Below are 15606 nucleotides of genomic sequence, written 5' to 3' on the forward strand. Positions count from 1 at the left end.
TTAGACATAAATAAAGTAATGTGGATTTTTGTAGCTAATTTGAGAGTATTTGAAGCTGTTGAGGTGAAGCATTTTGAATTTCTTAATGGATTTAAAAATATTCTCTGAAGCATTAAAACTTCAGAGATGATGGTGTTGCTGGGATCTCTTCAATCATAACCATCATATGTATGTTTATAATAAGGCTTGTCTGCAGGTCAGTCCATGCATGCATCTTCTAACGGAGGTCTGCATGCCACAAAAAAGGTCCAGAAAAATCGGAACAATTATGCCTCGGTAGAATGCGGTGCCAAAATTCTGGCAGCTAATCCGGAAGCCAAGGTACTTAAGTATAACATTCTTCTGCGTATGTAGGAAGCTATGACTTTAATAAATATAGGCTGTGATTTTCTGGGAACTATATATTAACATGATTATGTTCCTAATATGTTAATAAATGTAGGATTATGCTTTTAAAGACCTTATATGAATTCTTAGTTATATTGGTTGGTACGTTGCACTTTTAGTTCTTTTGAAGATTATTTTTAGCAGTTTTCGGTCCATAGCAAATGGAGAGGAAGGAAATTTCCCATATACGTCCTGCCCTCCCCCATTATCAGTATATCCCCCCCATCAGATGACTCACTCATCACAGCTGATGAACTTGCATTGACACATTACTATCACACTAAGGCCACAGCTTACATTTAGGAGTTCAATCATACATTCAGTGGACGTGGACAACTGTGTAATGCCGTGTATCCATCGTGATGGTATCCTACAGGCTCTGCCTGTTCACCCCTCCTGCCCTCCATCCCCTGGCCACCGCTGATCTTCTACTACCTGAATAGTTTTTTCTTCAGGATGTCAAGTGGCTGGAATTATACAACACGTAGGCTTTTCACATTGGCTGCTTTTACTTAGTAACATGTGTTTAACTTTTGTCCGTGTCTTTTCATGCCTTGATACTCATTTCTTTGTGGCGCTGGATAATATTGTATTGTCTGGATGTGTGTCGCAGTTCATCCATTTATCTGCTTAAGGGCATGCACGTTGTTTTTAACTTTTTGAACCTGTGGGAAATTTTAAAAAGGAAACAGCCAATAGAAAATCATTCTTAAGAATAGTTACAGACATTTAATTTCAAATGTTTTGTTGCAAGGCTTAGCAGTATTATAGCCGTAACTGGTACATTTTAGCCAAATGAATGTTTTTTCCCCAAATGAGTATTTCAGAGTCTTAGGTGTGTTTTAAGATATAATAATACAGAAATCCTAGGAAGCTTTAGAGTTGAAATAAATATTTTTATTTAAGTTATTTCTTTCTTCCCCCCTTTAAAACTAGAGCACATCTGCTATTCTCATCGAAAATATGGATCTGTATATGTTGAATCCGTGCAGCACTAAGATTTGGTAAGTAAAATAAAATATAAAAAGCACACTATATATGTATGTGTATTCACTTTTGTGTTAGGATTAGACTGCTTTGTTCCTGTAGTCACTTAGTGAGCTTTTGTGACTGACCCGTGCTGGTACTGTACTTCCCTCAGGTCCTGGGGTTCAAAACTGAAGACAAAATGCTTTTCCTATTAAGGAGGTCAAAAAAAAAAAAGAAAGAAAGAAAAAGAAACAATGACAGATGTAATCAAACGATGATGACAGTATAAAAAAGACTACTGAAAAATTATCACAGGAGCAGAGATGACATGTAATTGCAAGAGAGGGTGAAGGAGGAGAGCTTCTTGGAAGTCCTTCAGGACTCCCTGAGCTGTCTCGGGGCACTCAGAGGTGGGAGCAGCTGAGGGGGGGAGAGGTGTTCAGGAGCTGTATGAGGAAGGGGACTGTGCTAAAGGCAACAACCATAAGTACAGTAAAAGTAACCCGAAGGAGTCATTGTAGTCATAACAAGGCCAAAGGTAATAGAATGGCGCAAGACGAGACAGTAGAGTTCGTTTAGCAATAACCAGGCCATCTAATATAGATACTCAGCTTAATGTTTTTCAGGTTGGTGTTTTTTTAAAGATTTTATTTATTTTTGGAGAGAGGGGGCGGGAGAAAGAGGGAAACATCAGTGTGTGGTTGTCTTTCGCATACCTCCTACTGGGGACCTGGCTTGCAACACAGGCATGTGCCCTGATTAGGAATCGAACCCGTGACCCTTTGGTTCACAGGCTGGCACTCAGTCCACAGAGCCACACCAGCCAGGGCTCAAGTTTTTATCTTAAAAAAACATGAAGGAGATGGTGTTTATTTTAGTAAATAAGTGACATTATCTCGCTGGCATTCTAAGAAGGCTTGCCCTCAAAGGATGGCCTGTGGCAGGACGCAGTTGGAAGCAGGGAAACCAGTTAGGAACCTGCTGCCAAAGCTCCGGGGAGAAACGAGGCTTTGACTGAGGCACCGACAGTGTGGATCCGGCAGAGGGGGGGAGATGTATTTGGGCGATATTTATAGCAGGTGAAGCTGACAGCTCTTGATTAGTAATTGGATGCAAAGAAAAAGGCATGAGGCAGTCTCCCAGGAGTTTGGCTTCACTGCCTGGCTGTATGGTTCTGCCATTAAGTAAGAATATAGGCAAAGAAATAGATTTGTGGGAGGAAATAATGTGATATACTAAGATTTATTAGATGACTTGATTTATTACTCAAAAGCAGCGGTTTAAAATAGAATTTAGGTAAATCACCACCATTGTATTGATTTACATATGTATAAGATTATTATTTTAAGGAGAAACTTTAAACTTTGAAGATAATGCTTATTCTTATTATTGGCCTTCACCCCATCTGGTAACATGCACACTTAGGTTCAGTTTGAAAATGAACACTAAATTATTAAAGGGTGTTGCGGGATCATTTCAAAAGCAGTTTTTCACTATGTCATTTGGCTCATAAATTGAATTTGAAGCAATGAGTGTCTGAGATCATAAAATATAACTTTGGGCTCTTTTTCTTTGTAGAAGCCTCTATGGTCAGTTCAGTAACAACTCAAGTTTTTTTCCTTCAAAATTTTATATTTCAAGCAAACAACACATGGTAGGATGAAGTCATGTGAAGCAGTGATTAACTTTATTCTGATTTGCATAGAAAGTGATCCTAGCTACCCATTTTGTATTTAAATGTGTTTGCCAGGCAGCGTGCACTTGTGTGTATGTGTTTATCGTGTATTTTATTTTTTGCTCATTTGTGTGGCTTCTCACAGATAGTGAAAACCTCAGAATACCTTTTGACTGACTTCCCCTGACTGAGGTGGGCTGGCCCCTCCAAGGTGTGTTCAGACCACCCAGTTTCACTGTGGCTTTAATAAGTCTTACTCTCTGGTGGCGTCCGTTCACATACACCTCGTCTTCATCGGGAGTGCCATCACTGCTCCTGTCCCTTTGCTTTTTCTTTCAAATGTTAGAATCATCTGGTCAGGTTCCATAAAAATTTATGCTGGCATTTTTATTGGGATTGTATCAAATCTTGAGATGAGTTTCAGGATTATTTACATTTTAGGGTATTGAGTTTCCCGGTCTTTCATTAGTTTGTCCGTTTCTCCATTTATTTGTCTGTCCGTTCGATGTTTAATGAGCACCTGTTCTGTGATGCGCTGTTGGTGAAATAACATTGTGTCCCCAAAAGACTATTTAGATTTAGATTTTCTGTTTCTTACTGAGGTAATTTTTGGAAAATTTTATTTTTTTAGGGATTTGTCTTTCATCCATTTTCAGAGCTTTTCTAGTGAAGTCGTTTTTGTTCCATTATTATTATTATTATTATTATTATTATTATTATTATTAAGGATTTTATTTATTTATTTTCAGAGAGAGGGGAAGAGAGGGAAAGAAACATCTATGTGTGGTTGCCTCTCATGTAGCCCCCACTGGGGTCCTGGCCTGCAACCCAGGCATGTGCCCTGACCGGGAATTGAACCAGCAACCCTTTGGTTCGGAGCCTGTCCTCAATCCACTGAGCTATACTAGCCAGGGCTGTTCCCTTATTACTTAAAGATCTTTTCTGTTTTACAGATTTTTAAAATTCGTGATATTTTTATTTATGCCTCTCCTTTAATCTCCACAGAAATTTGTCTATTTTGGCTTTATTGTTTCCCTCTATCGTGTTATTGTGTACTGTTTCTTGTATTTCTGTTTGAATCTGTATTATTTTGTACTTTCTTTAGGTTTTGTCTATTACTTTTTTTCTAATAAACAATTTTTCTCATACACATGTTGAAAGTTATCAATTTCATTCTTAATTGTGTCATCTAAGTTTTGGTACATGCTGTTTTATCAAACTTTGTGTTTAGATTTATTACTTCACTGATTTTTAAAGTGACTACCTATAAGTAGTAGAAGTATATTGAAATTGGTTTGCAACTTTTACATGTAGTGTTGTTAATTTGCATGTAATATCCTCTGCTGAGAAACATGAAAGATGAGGCAGAAAAATATAATGAAAGAACACTTAAAATCAACTTTAATGCGGAATAATTACATGCATAGTAATATTTTACATATTCTGAGGCTATTCAGTGTATGCAAGTTTTAGAATTGTTAAATCTCCTGAGACTTGACTCTGCACCTGGTAATACATCTGTCTGAAAGCTTATTTTATCTGGTATTAATATAGCTCGTGTCTTAGAAAGGAGGAACATCGTGTGCAGAAGAAGGCGGTGCGGGAAGATTAGCTTTTTATTTTCTTAATATTCTTCTAGATTTGTTTTCTCCATTGTAAATAAAAACCAAAGCCTGAGTCTGGGTTCCTTTAGTGTCCTCTCCCCAGGGCGTAGTGGTGGTGTGAAAACCGTTGAGGCGTTGGAGCCAGATTGATTTGTGTTCTGACTTGAACTTCACTACTTGTTTGCTAAATGACTGATGAGGGCCTTCTATCCTGCTGCTTAGCAGGTGCCGAATAACTGGTTTGAATAAGGTAGACATTGAACGTCCTCTGACGTAAAGCCGCAGGCTGATCGGTGGTGCGGGGGGATAACACAGAACAGCTGGCGGCCCGGTCCCTTCGTCCCGGGGCTCTGCCCCCCCTCGGGTGCTGTCCTTGCCTGCATCGCTCCGTGGTCGGTTCTGACCACATCCTCATTCCAGCCTGTCGGGTCAAGGTGGGAGGACGCAAGTGGGGCAGCACCAGCTTCCTTGTAGAGGCTTGGCCTGAAGTTGCACTTGACACTTCTGCTCATTTCCCATTGCCTGAACTAAGTAGCATGGCCCAGGCTGGGAGGTAGCCTCTGATGGGTGGTCGTATGCTCAGCTGCATCTTGGTTGGGGCGTTCGTTGTACTCAGGAAATACAAAGACAGAGAGAGGGTAAGAATGTAAAGTAACCAATTAGTGTTTATTAGTGTAATGTAAGTGATTCTGTAAAGTGGAGATAATATCCTTTGCAGTTCAAGGAAGGACTGAACCGTCGGACGTGGTGTCAGAGGGAGCGTCGGCAGCGGCAGCTTGCCTTCCTCGTGAGCTGCTCTCTCTGACGCCTGATGGCTTGTACCGCCTCCTGGACTTGGTTCTGTCGTTCCCCAAGAGTGAACACCATATGTTCATTTTAATGCTTTTGATTTATTTAACGCTTCATTGTCAGCATAGTGTCTCATTTGGTATAATAGTTTACTGAGTGTTGATTAGAGCGCTAGATGTCACGGTATTCTTCCTCCAAATGCCATGCTAACTGCAGTTTTAGTGTACACTGTGGCACCATACTTTTAATTTTTTTAAGCAACAATAATTTGTGGCATCTTCCATGTCCATAAATTTAGGTCTCTGGCATGATTTTTAAAAACAGCTTTAATGTGGCATCATTGACATACAATGAACTGCACATAAGATAAACTGAAACATTTCAAAGTGTACAATTTGTTAACTTTGACATTTTATACATGAAATCATCATATAGTAAAGAGCAGGACCATACCCATTTCCCCAAAATGTTTTCTCATGCTCCTTTGTAATTTTTTCCTCCTAACCTCTCCACTATAGTAATTATAAATCTGTTTTCTATCACTATAAGTTATATTTTCTAGATTTCTATACAGTGGAATATATAGTTTCTCCTGCCATTTTTAACAGCTGTCTGGTATTTTATTGTCTAAGTGGGCAGTGAAATCAATTCTTTGTTAATCGCCTACGCTAATCATGTAGGTCGACTACCACCTGCCCCCCCAACCCCCCAAATTGTGCTTTGGCGTACTAAAATGTGTGTACAGGGGTGAACACTCGGAGCTAGGTATCCTTAGGATGGATTTCTAAGAGTGTATTGCTAGGTCAAAGGCTGTGGTACCTTCGAGACAGTCTATTTGCCAAACTGCCCTCTGGACTAGTCAGTTTATACTATCGCTAGCTGTTCTTAGTGAAGGCGTTTCTTCTCCAAGAATGACCTTTGTTACTAAAAAAAATCTTTTAAAAACCATTATGCTATAAAATCAAGATCTTGTTTTATTTGTAATTCTCCCCCACCCCAACTAATGATATGCCGGGGAAATCCAGGTGTTCCCTTGCGGGTAACTGAGGCTGCAAGTCGCCCCTCCTCCCTCTCAGTGAGTCACTTAGTGGGCGTTAGTTTATGCAGACTGTTAATGTAATGTTGGATGTGAACTGTTCTAATTGGTTTATCTAAACTGCCTTGTTTTTTTTTGTTTGAAGGTTTGTTATTGAACTTTGTGAACCAATTCAAGTAAAGCAGCTTGATATTGCAAATTATGAGTTATTTTCTTCTACTCCTAAAGACTTCCTGGTTTCTATCAGTGACAGGTAAATTCTAAAGCTGGTGTCTATAGAACTTATGGTAGATCTCTAGGAAAAAACCTTTAAATGGGTCACTTTTCAAAACTTTATTTTTTGTATTAGTATATTAGTTTGTAAGAACAGTGATAATACTACTTAGTATGGGTACTTATTAAGTAGTTTACCTTCACTAGTTCATAGTGCTTATAACAGCCATAAAATATTAATTTCCTCCCAAGGTGAGGAACCAGATAAGGAGAGGTTAAGTAGCTTGCCCAGGTCATGTGACTTGGGAGTTGGAGAACCAAGATTCAAAGCTAGATCTGTGTGGCTTTAAAGTCCTTACATGTAATTTTTGTGTTCTGTTTACTGCCAAACATTTCTTTATAAATGTTATTTAAAAAATGAGTACTTCATTTTATATTGTGAAGCATATTTTTGTTAAAGTATATTTTGAAAGTTTTTTGTTGGTCTGTGTGATTATAAGAGAAATACTAAACATACTTTGCAGGGAATTTGGTAAAGAACCACAGTCCTATCAACCAAAGATAACTATTATAGCATTTAGTGTATTCCTTCATCTTTTCTATGTATTTGTTTATGAATCCTACAAAATAAAGCCAGTTTTTACTGCTTACGTTCTGAGAATATCCTTTTGTCTTTTGAACACACTATTTTAAATGAGCATTTAATGTTTCCTTCCCAGTGGAGGAGTTTATTCACTTTCTACATACTTTCTGAGTGCCCACGATGTCCCATGTAGGGTGTGGCTACTTGTTTAACCATTCTTCTGTCGTTGATCGTGAAGGGTTTTCCACGGTGTTTCTCCCCCCGACCCGCCCCCCCCCACCCCCCCATACTCAGCACTGCATCTGTACATACAGTTTTTCAAATATGTCCTCAGGACCTTGTGAGAATTTCAGCCATTTTTTCTCCTCCTAGATTTGTTCAGATCACTTCCTTTTCTCTAAGCGCTAATTTTTGTCATAATGCCAAGTGCCCACATCAGCTCTGACAATGTGCGTGTGCTGTTTGTGTTTGTGATAAGGACACGTGCTATAGTAAATAAAAAGTAATTTTAGGTTTTTATATCAGATTTCCTTTTCAAGGGGGTACAGCTACATCAGATCTGAAATCCAAACACGGTTTGAAAGGGTTCCTTCCGTTTCCCTGCGCACCGGTGCTTGTGGTCGCCGTCCGTGTCACCGCGCACTTGTCAGGCCGGGGGGGGGGCACCTCCTCCCCATGGGGTCTGTCGGCGACTCTCTGTTTTTCAAAACCTCCAGTTTACTTGAAAGCCCTCTTAAGAAGCAGTCCTGGTCCCAATTTTATCTTGTCTTCCCCTTCTATTTGATAATGGGTATAATTTTTCAAAATATTCTTTCTTCATAAAAGGAACCTGTTAAAGAGTTTTAGCTGGAAAAGAGTATGTGTGTATTCCTCTCACTAGTCTCACTAGTTAACTCATATTTAAACTAAGTTAAATCAGTATGTTCACCTGGAGAGGAAAAAATACACATGGTGTGTTTTGAAGATGTGATGGGACCACTCAGTGTGTTTCGTGATCGTTTTAAAAGAATACCGATGTATTTTCTAGGTACCCCACAAACAAGTGGGTGAAGCTGGGGACTTTCCACGGGAGAGATGAGCGGAACGTGCAGAGCTTCCCCTTAGACGAGCAGATGTATGCAAAATACGTGAAGGTGAGACCGCGAGCGCACGCAGGGCTGCGGTCTAGAGTGCAGCCGCCCCTGCTGCTCGGGCTTGAGGGCCTCGCCGCGCCTGTGCAGAGGTCGGGGCTCCGGGGAGTTTACCGAAGTGTACCGCTTCGTAAAATAAGTTTGGCTTGAATATAACATTTAATGAGACACAAAGTACTACATTCCCTTCGGCGTAACTGGAAGCTTAGGCTGGTTTTTCTGAGTATATTTGTGGCTCTGATGAAATTCCAGATTGTAACTTTAATTTTTTGAGTATTTATATAAAATCTCATTTTCACAGTAGCATATTTCTCTTTATTTCAAAATGGGTATCAGTGTTAGTCACTGAAGTCTTTATTGCAAGTCTGATTTCTTATTGGAATCTAATTTTAGGTCATTTCAACTTTATTATCGCGTTTTTGTTTCTATGACAGATTTTGCCTTTTATGTTCAAGTAAAATATTCTGTGTGTCCAAATACCCATTTCAAATGAAGTCAACTTTTAAACATTTTTGTTCAGTATACCTCCTGCTTTCTCTCCACCAATAAGTAGAATTATCACTCTTGAATTGGATTTAGACAAAACATGGGAATTTCCTCCTCGTCTCCTGCTCTTTTTTCCTTTAAAACGATAGCCGTACCTTAAGGTGCCACTGTGTTCATAATACGAACTTCTGGAATGACAGCAGCTTTAATTTCTTTTTCTTCTTCCTTAAATGTGAAAACTTGTAGCCACCTAATTGTCTTCTGGGGTTTTACTGTCCGTGTCTTGTTAAGCATGAATTAAATTGGCTTCTATAAGTGGATAAACTCGTAGTATTCCTAGTCTCCGTGTAAACACACTAAATTCTATTTTTAAAATAGTTGGTATTCTCAGTGACTCAGCAGTGTTCAGAAAAATGAAGGTACATTTTCAGTTCCTTTTAAAGGGAATACTGAAATAGTTGTTTAGTGGCCTTTTTATAGAGCATGGTTTATACACTGTGTTGAAGAAAAACATGTTACAAATTATTTGGCAGGCGGTACCATTGTATTTAATTTTATAATTGATGTAACTCACATTTTATGAAATAATTCTGAGAATCCTCCTTTACACCATCTACTTTGTTAGTAATGAAACGACATTTTATCGCTGGAAAAACTCTCTATGTTGTCCCTTTTGTTGTGGGAGACCATAGAGCATTTTGATGATTAGTTTTCTAAAAAGTTCTTATCTGTAGAATTGTCTAAAAGCAAAAAACATTAATGTTCTCTTAAGTTTACCTGGGTTTTTCTTATTCCAAAAGAACTAAACCCAAATCTACAAACTACTCGTTAGTAGCTTATGTTTTAAAAGTGGGTTGATAATGTCTTCTAGTGCTCTGTTGTACTTGAAATAACACAGCATACCAAAAATTAATGCTTTCCTTAAAACAACCTGTATACAATATTGTACAAGAATAAATATCATTTCATATTATGCTAGTTTTAATCTTCTTTCAGTATGTATGTATGTACACGTGTATATCCACATATGTATTATTAATATATAAATACCTGTGTAGCTATATATGATACATATCAATAATATTTAAGTAATATAAGGCACAGGTTGTTTCTGAAGATTGTATTACTTATAGAAAGCTTTAACTAACAGATAAATAAAACAGCAGCAATGAATTTTAGGTTAACTAAATAGCCTTAAAATTAATCTATTTCATTACAGTTAGATTGTACTTTCTGGATGGTAGAAAATTTAAATTATTCCTTTGGTTCCTTTAGAGAATTAAGGGTACTACAATTTTATCCATCAAAGTACACTGCTTTCTTTAATTGTGCAGTATAACTTACACATATTAAATGTTGCTTGTGGCATGTTATCCAGACTTTGGAACTGATTTCTTTTTCTTTTCCTTTCTCTTGCTTCAGATGTTCATCAAGTACATAAAGGTTAGCAACCTTCTCTTTTGAAATATCGGATGACAGGGCATGGCATATTACTGCATGGAAAAATAAAAACAATACTTTACAAGTACTGATTTTGGGGGAAATGACTTTATTTTAGAAATGTTATGAATGAAAATCTGAGTGTATTGTTGGGTAATCTGACAGCATGGTGCTGGTTTCCCATTTCCTGTGCTTTTATTCTTCAGGTGGAGCTGTTATCCCACTTTGGATCAGAGCATTTCTGTCCATTGAGCCTTATAAGGTAATGAAAACGTTTACCGGGGGGTTTGTATGAAAAAAGCGGTACAACAAAAATCCCGGTATATTTAAAGTGAAGAAGTAATTTTCTGTTATGTGAAGTTAATACCATAGAAATATAAGCTGTTAAACCTTGTTTTTGCTCCTGAATACATGTTAGGAAAATGTCCAGGGAAGTAAACATAACCATCATTTTACGTGTTAGGTTTAGTTTGCTTGCTATTTTGCTATCAAGATAACATGGGAGACATTTCAGACGCATATCAAAACCGGTCATTACATTTTTAAATGCCTGAAAGAGGTCAGTTTTACATTCGGGGGAAACGGTGCCTGACTGCAGTGTGAGGAGCAGATATTACTCTGGCGTCCTGAAGCCAACGGCCTGCAAAGACGGCCAGCGTTCCCGTGTCGTGTCATCTGTCGTGTGGAGGTGACTTTGCACGACTGCGTTTTGCTTCGGGGGGTCTGTAAGGAGACTGTTGTCCGCAGGGTGTTCGGCACCAGCATGGTGGAGGAATACGAGGAGATTGCTGATTCCCAGTATCAGTCGGAGCGGCAAGAGCTGTTTGATGAGGACTATGGTGAGCGATTTTAAAACAGTTATTGTGAATCTATTTTTTTCTTTTTTAAATTGCATAGTAATGGGTAAGTATAGGTCAGTTTAAAAAATTAATATAATGGTTGTCTTCATACTTTAGTTTTTTTTTAATCTTAACTAGTTTTTTCCTAAACCTATTTTCTAAACTGATTTTCAACTTTGTAAATTGAGTTGTTTTCCAAGCTTATCAATCAATCAGTATTTGTAATTGGAACTCGCTTGGATAACATCTGCCCTGTCAATCATGATTATATCCCTGCGGCAGGCCCCAGACCTGTTAAACCCGTAAGGTAACTGGAGTGGGAGAATGGGGCGTTAACTCTCTGATGTGCTTGGAAGCCCGAGCCCCTGACGGACAGGCGAGCCCCTGACGGACAGGCGCCTGCAAGCCCGAGGGGCAGGAGGTGTTGCGGGACTCTTCATTCCACTTTGTCAAGTCCTGGTTTTAATCTCTTAAACCATCATCTGCACAGTCTCAATTTTCCCGTAAATGAAATGAAGACGTTTACGAGGGGTTTGTAAAGTACGTTGAAAACTTGAATAAAAAAAAGTTTTGTATATGTGAGTAAAATTTTGTTGAGCAGTAGCATGACTTTCCGTGGTTTACATCTGTTGGATAAATGTATCCAACCTCATTTTTTCCCAACATATTTCAGATATATAATGAATATTTATTATAAAATTTGCCTCAAATGTCAGCTGACTTGGACATAATCTGAGCTTTTAAACATATTATTGGAGCGAGTTCTCAGTGTTAAGTACCTTCATTGTCTCTTGAAACAGATTATCCACTGGATTATAATACTGGGGAGGATAAAGCCTCAAAGAATCTCCTTGGTTCTGCTACAAGTGAGTACTCTGGGGGTTTCCTGGTCACTGGTAAAGTGTTTCTCACCTCTCTCCTCGGACACGCGTGGGCATTTTGTGGCGGTGCGGTTTAGGAGGCTGCCCCTTCCGGTGCTCAGCTTTGCGTTGACATAGACACTGGCTTTTGAGGAGCATTTCTGCGGAAGTAAAATACTGTAGACAGTATGGATGAGGAGAAGGAGGAGAGGGGAAAAGCTGCAAGCACGTCAGTTCTGCTCTAAGTGCTCATAGCGTTGTGCAGGTTCCTTAGAGTGAGGAAGGGGCCTGGGTGCACTGGGGACAGGAGGAGGAGCGAGGTCCTAGGCCCTAGGACACTGGGGGCTGTGGGCGGGAGGGGCTGGAGCAGCGGTTGCAGAGGTCACACCCGGCAGTGAAACCCTCGCCATTGAGGCCTCTTCAGTCTGGGGTATGGTTGGTTTCCTACTTGGTTACGGAATGCAAAGGCTGTTCTTACCCATCACAGTAATGGTTCCCAGGCACTGACTACTAGTGATACTAATACACTCTCTGTAAACTAAAGAAACGCTGGCTAAGACACCAGTGGTTTCATTTCCAGTCATTCCAGCCTAACATCTGAGCCTAGTGGCAGGCTAGCTAAGGAGACTCCTGGGAAAGAGTGTCACCAGCTGGCACTTCGTTTTTACTGTTGGAATGTAGGGAGGTGTATTTCAGTGTTCGTTATTTTTGGTTATTCCTGAAGAATGTAAAACGTCCTGGAAGAAGCTTCCTTTTTGTTTGGAGATTAATAATTGAGTTTAGTGTTCAGTAGCTTTGGTAAAATAGAAGGCTAGCTGCTCGCACATTTCCTTCGTTGCTTCTAGTGAGTTGAACCGCTGGAATCCAGTCTCCCTGTCCATTGGCTGTATGGCTGTTTCAGGTGCTCACCCACAGGGCATCTGCTGAGCATATGCACCTAAGCTACAGTACGTGGGGTTAAGAGTCATTTCTCTTTCTCTTTTCACCTTTTATTTTCTTCTTCCTTTCCATAGAAGACTCTAGACTTGGGTGGACTTTTTAGGGAACAGGAAGAAGAGTATTAAAAATGTCTGCATGGGGAGAATCCTTTTATGCAATATTTAACTTTGTTACATATCAGCTCAGTGTATTTTGTTTTACTTTATTTCTAGTCAACTAATTTTTAAAAAATATTTGTGAGTACTTTTAAAAGTAGGATCCTTTGCTATCGAGTCAATGATGACATTAAAACTAGGTGCCTCATTCAGTGCTGTGGGATGTAGTTTTCCAGGAGGGAAAAAGGATGCCATTATTATTATTATTATTAATGTCTGTAAATTTGTGTTTAAAATTCCATGTTATGTAATACTCATCATAGTTCAGTGATGCTGAATTAGCTGTGAGGGAGTCTTGTTATTTCATGGGGTCAGAAAATGGTCCCAGACTGAAAGGTCTCTAACTTCTGATGGTTACCTTACTGGAAAGGAAGGGTCACTTAGGGAAGTCATGCCTTACGTGGTTTTAGGTCAAGGGAAGCCTGTTGACATTCTTGGTTTCTTTTTCTGTCTTCTCGTAACAGGACTAATGCCTGGCTACCACTAAACCATATTTCAGTGGGGGTGTTTCCCTAGGTGTGCTCACTGCTCTGACTGTTGCATTGTGTTCATTAATTGGGCAGAGAACCTTCTTTTTAGATCTTTCTCTTTGAAGGTGTGTTTCTTGGTAACACATCATTTATTTTTCTTTTTATGGCTCTTGGGGACACTCCATTTGCCTTCCAGGTCCAGGTGTTGGCAGAATTTGTGCAGTGAGACTAGGTGGGGGGAGGGTGTCGGCCGAGCCCAAGCACGGGAAATGGGCTTTTCCTCTGGAGAGTCTGGGGCAGGTTTGAGCCTGGCTCCGCTGCTGCCCCCGAGGCCGTGTGACTCTGCAGGGTGGGTAACGGCGTGCAGGCCGGCGCAGAGCTCGTCTCCGGCGCTAGGGGGTCCGAGCTTGACTGTAGTCATCCCGCATTCTGAACTGGCTCAGAGTTGGCCGATTTTGAGCTTATTTTTAATATTTACATAGTATCTTGTAAACAATTCTGTGCCTTTAATCTTAACAGAAACTTCTTTTTCCTTTGCTTTTAAGCAGTAGCTAACAGAGTATGTTGCTTCTGATGGGACTTGGCTGTCAAAGCGCACGCACCCATACCACGTTCAGAAATCCTCGATGCTGTGAAATCCCCTTAGTGCCCAAAGGGAGCGGCTGCTTCGAGCAGCGTCCTGGGCTCCGTGTGTGTGACGGTTCTAGCACCTCTCCACCTGATTCTCTTGATTGCATTCTTGAACCAGAACATTTGAGTATCTTACATCCATAGGGATTTTTCATATCACTGCTTTCATGAGCCTTGTCCCGTGGATTCTCCAGACCACTCTCTGTTTACTCCTAAGTGTGGCGTGTATTGTGTTAGAGTTGCCAGGTCTGCTGAAGACCAGGTTTCTGGATGCATATTAAGACAAAATATAGTTTTGTTATAATTAAAAGAACCTTTTAATGAATGTGCATATTGTAAGGTCCTGGAAGGAAAAGCGAGTAGAGGCAGGCACACTGCAGGGGTGGCCGGATGCACGCAGGAGGAAGTCGAGTCGTTGGCTGGCTGGTTTGTCTTGTTCTGTTACAGCGTGGGTCACTTGTGCTCCGTGTCAGCAAGCCGTTGGTGTGCCGGAAGCCGAGTACAGCGCTGGTCTTTGGTTCCTAGGAGAATTTCAGTCTCACAGGGATGGCATGGGATGGATAGTTGTCCAACTCAAAGATAAAGGGGTTGGCTAATCTAGGAGAAATCAGGGACGGCTGTCTTCAAATTATTATCTTTGCCTATACTGAAGACTTTTTAGTGGCCAGATTGTCATCATGATAAACTGTCGCATGTTTGGATGCAGATTGAGAATGATCAGAGTAGAATATTCACAAAGCTGCTTTTTCTCAAAAGACAACAACAACAAAAAAAGACTGCATTTGGCAGTGTTCTGTGACCACAGCAAACTATTTCCTGTAGGTTAGGTGGGCTGAGAAAGTAAATAGAAATTTGCTAAATTTCACTTCTCTTACTTCAGTGGCCCTTGAAATGATGATAAGTAATGTTTAAAAATGATGGATAGTGTAAATCTTTGTTGTATGTGCTACTGTTAAAGTTTAGGTTAAAATATAATACTCTAAAGCTACTTCCTTTGCACACATTAATACATGTTTTTTCCTGGGATTCTTTAATAAGAAATGGCAAAAAATTTTTGAAATCTGAGGTACGATCACTTTTTGAAGCACAAGGGACTTAGCGTATAGATTTGATTCCAAAATTTGGGCTCTGTGGAGCAGTCCGTGTTGACTGCGCTCTCGCCAGCACGCTGGGTAGAAGATCAGATACTGCTGTTGCATCGTTGGTGGACATTAAAAGTGGGTTTATGAGGAAATAGCAGTTTCCAGTGCTCCTTCATTGTGGTGAGTGAGGAAATGCTGGGTTTCCATTCCTTTTTTTTATCTCATGCTGAGGCCTTACCCCCAAGACCTAAGGCCACTTCCCTGTTTCCCAGTTTGCCAGGTCAACAGGCAAGGTCGACCTATGATCCTAGACACTGGA

General features: G+C 40.0%; 1 protein-coding gene across 5 annotated transcripts in view; it reads left to right on the forward strand.

Moving 5' to 3' along the window:
- SUCO (SUN domain containing ossification factor) overlaps nucleotides 1–15606 on the forward strand; it is a 61422-nt gene that overhangs the window by 24343 nt on the left and 21473 nt on the right. For 3 of the 5 annotated variants that reach the window (XM_045838500.1, XM_045838495.1, XM_045838499.1), the window contains 8 exons: nucleotides 185–321; nucleotides 1324–1391; nucleotides 6606–6713; nucleotides 8284–8389; nucleotides 10295–10315; nucleotides 10519–10574; nucleotides 11060–11151; nucleotides 11952–12017. In XM_045838500.1, coding sequence (XP_045694456.1) covers nucleotides 185–321; nucleotides 1324–1391; nucleotides 6606–6713; nucleotides 8284–8389; nucleotides 10295–10315; nucleotides 10519–10574; nucleotides 11060–11151; nucleotides 11952–12017 — 654 coding nt within the window. The remainder of the gene's footprint in view (nucleotides 1–184; nucleotides 322–1323; nucleotides 1392–6605; nucleotides 6714–8283; nucleotides 8390–10294; nucleotides 10316–10518; nucleotides 10575–11059; nucleotides 11152–11951; nucleotides 12018–15606) is intronic. The other 2 variants (XM_045838497.1, XM_045838498.1) reach the window with 2 other exon arrangements.

This window comes from Phyllostomus hastatus, unplaced genomic scaffold, assembly GCF_019186645.2.
Source record: "Phyllostomus hastatus isolate PE091 unplaced genomic scaffold, TTU_PhHast_1.1 phas_contig_283, whole genome shotgun sequence".
NCBI lineage: Eukaryota > Metazoa > Chordata > Mammalia > Chiroptera > Phyllostomidae > Phyllostomus > Phyllostomus hastatus.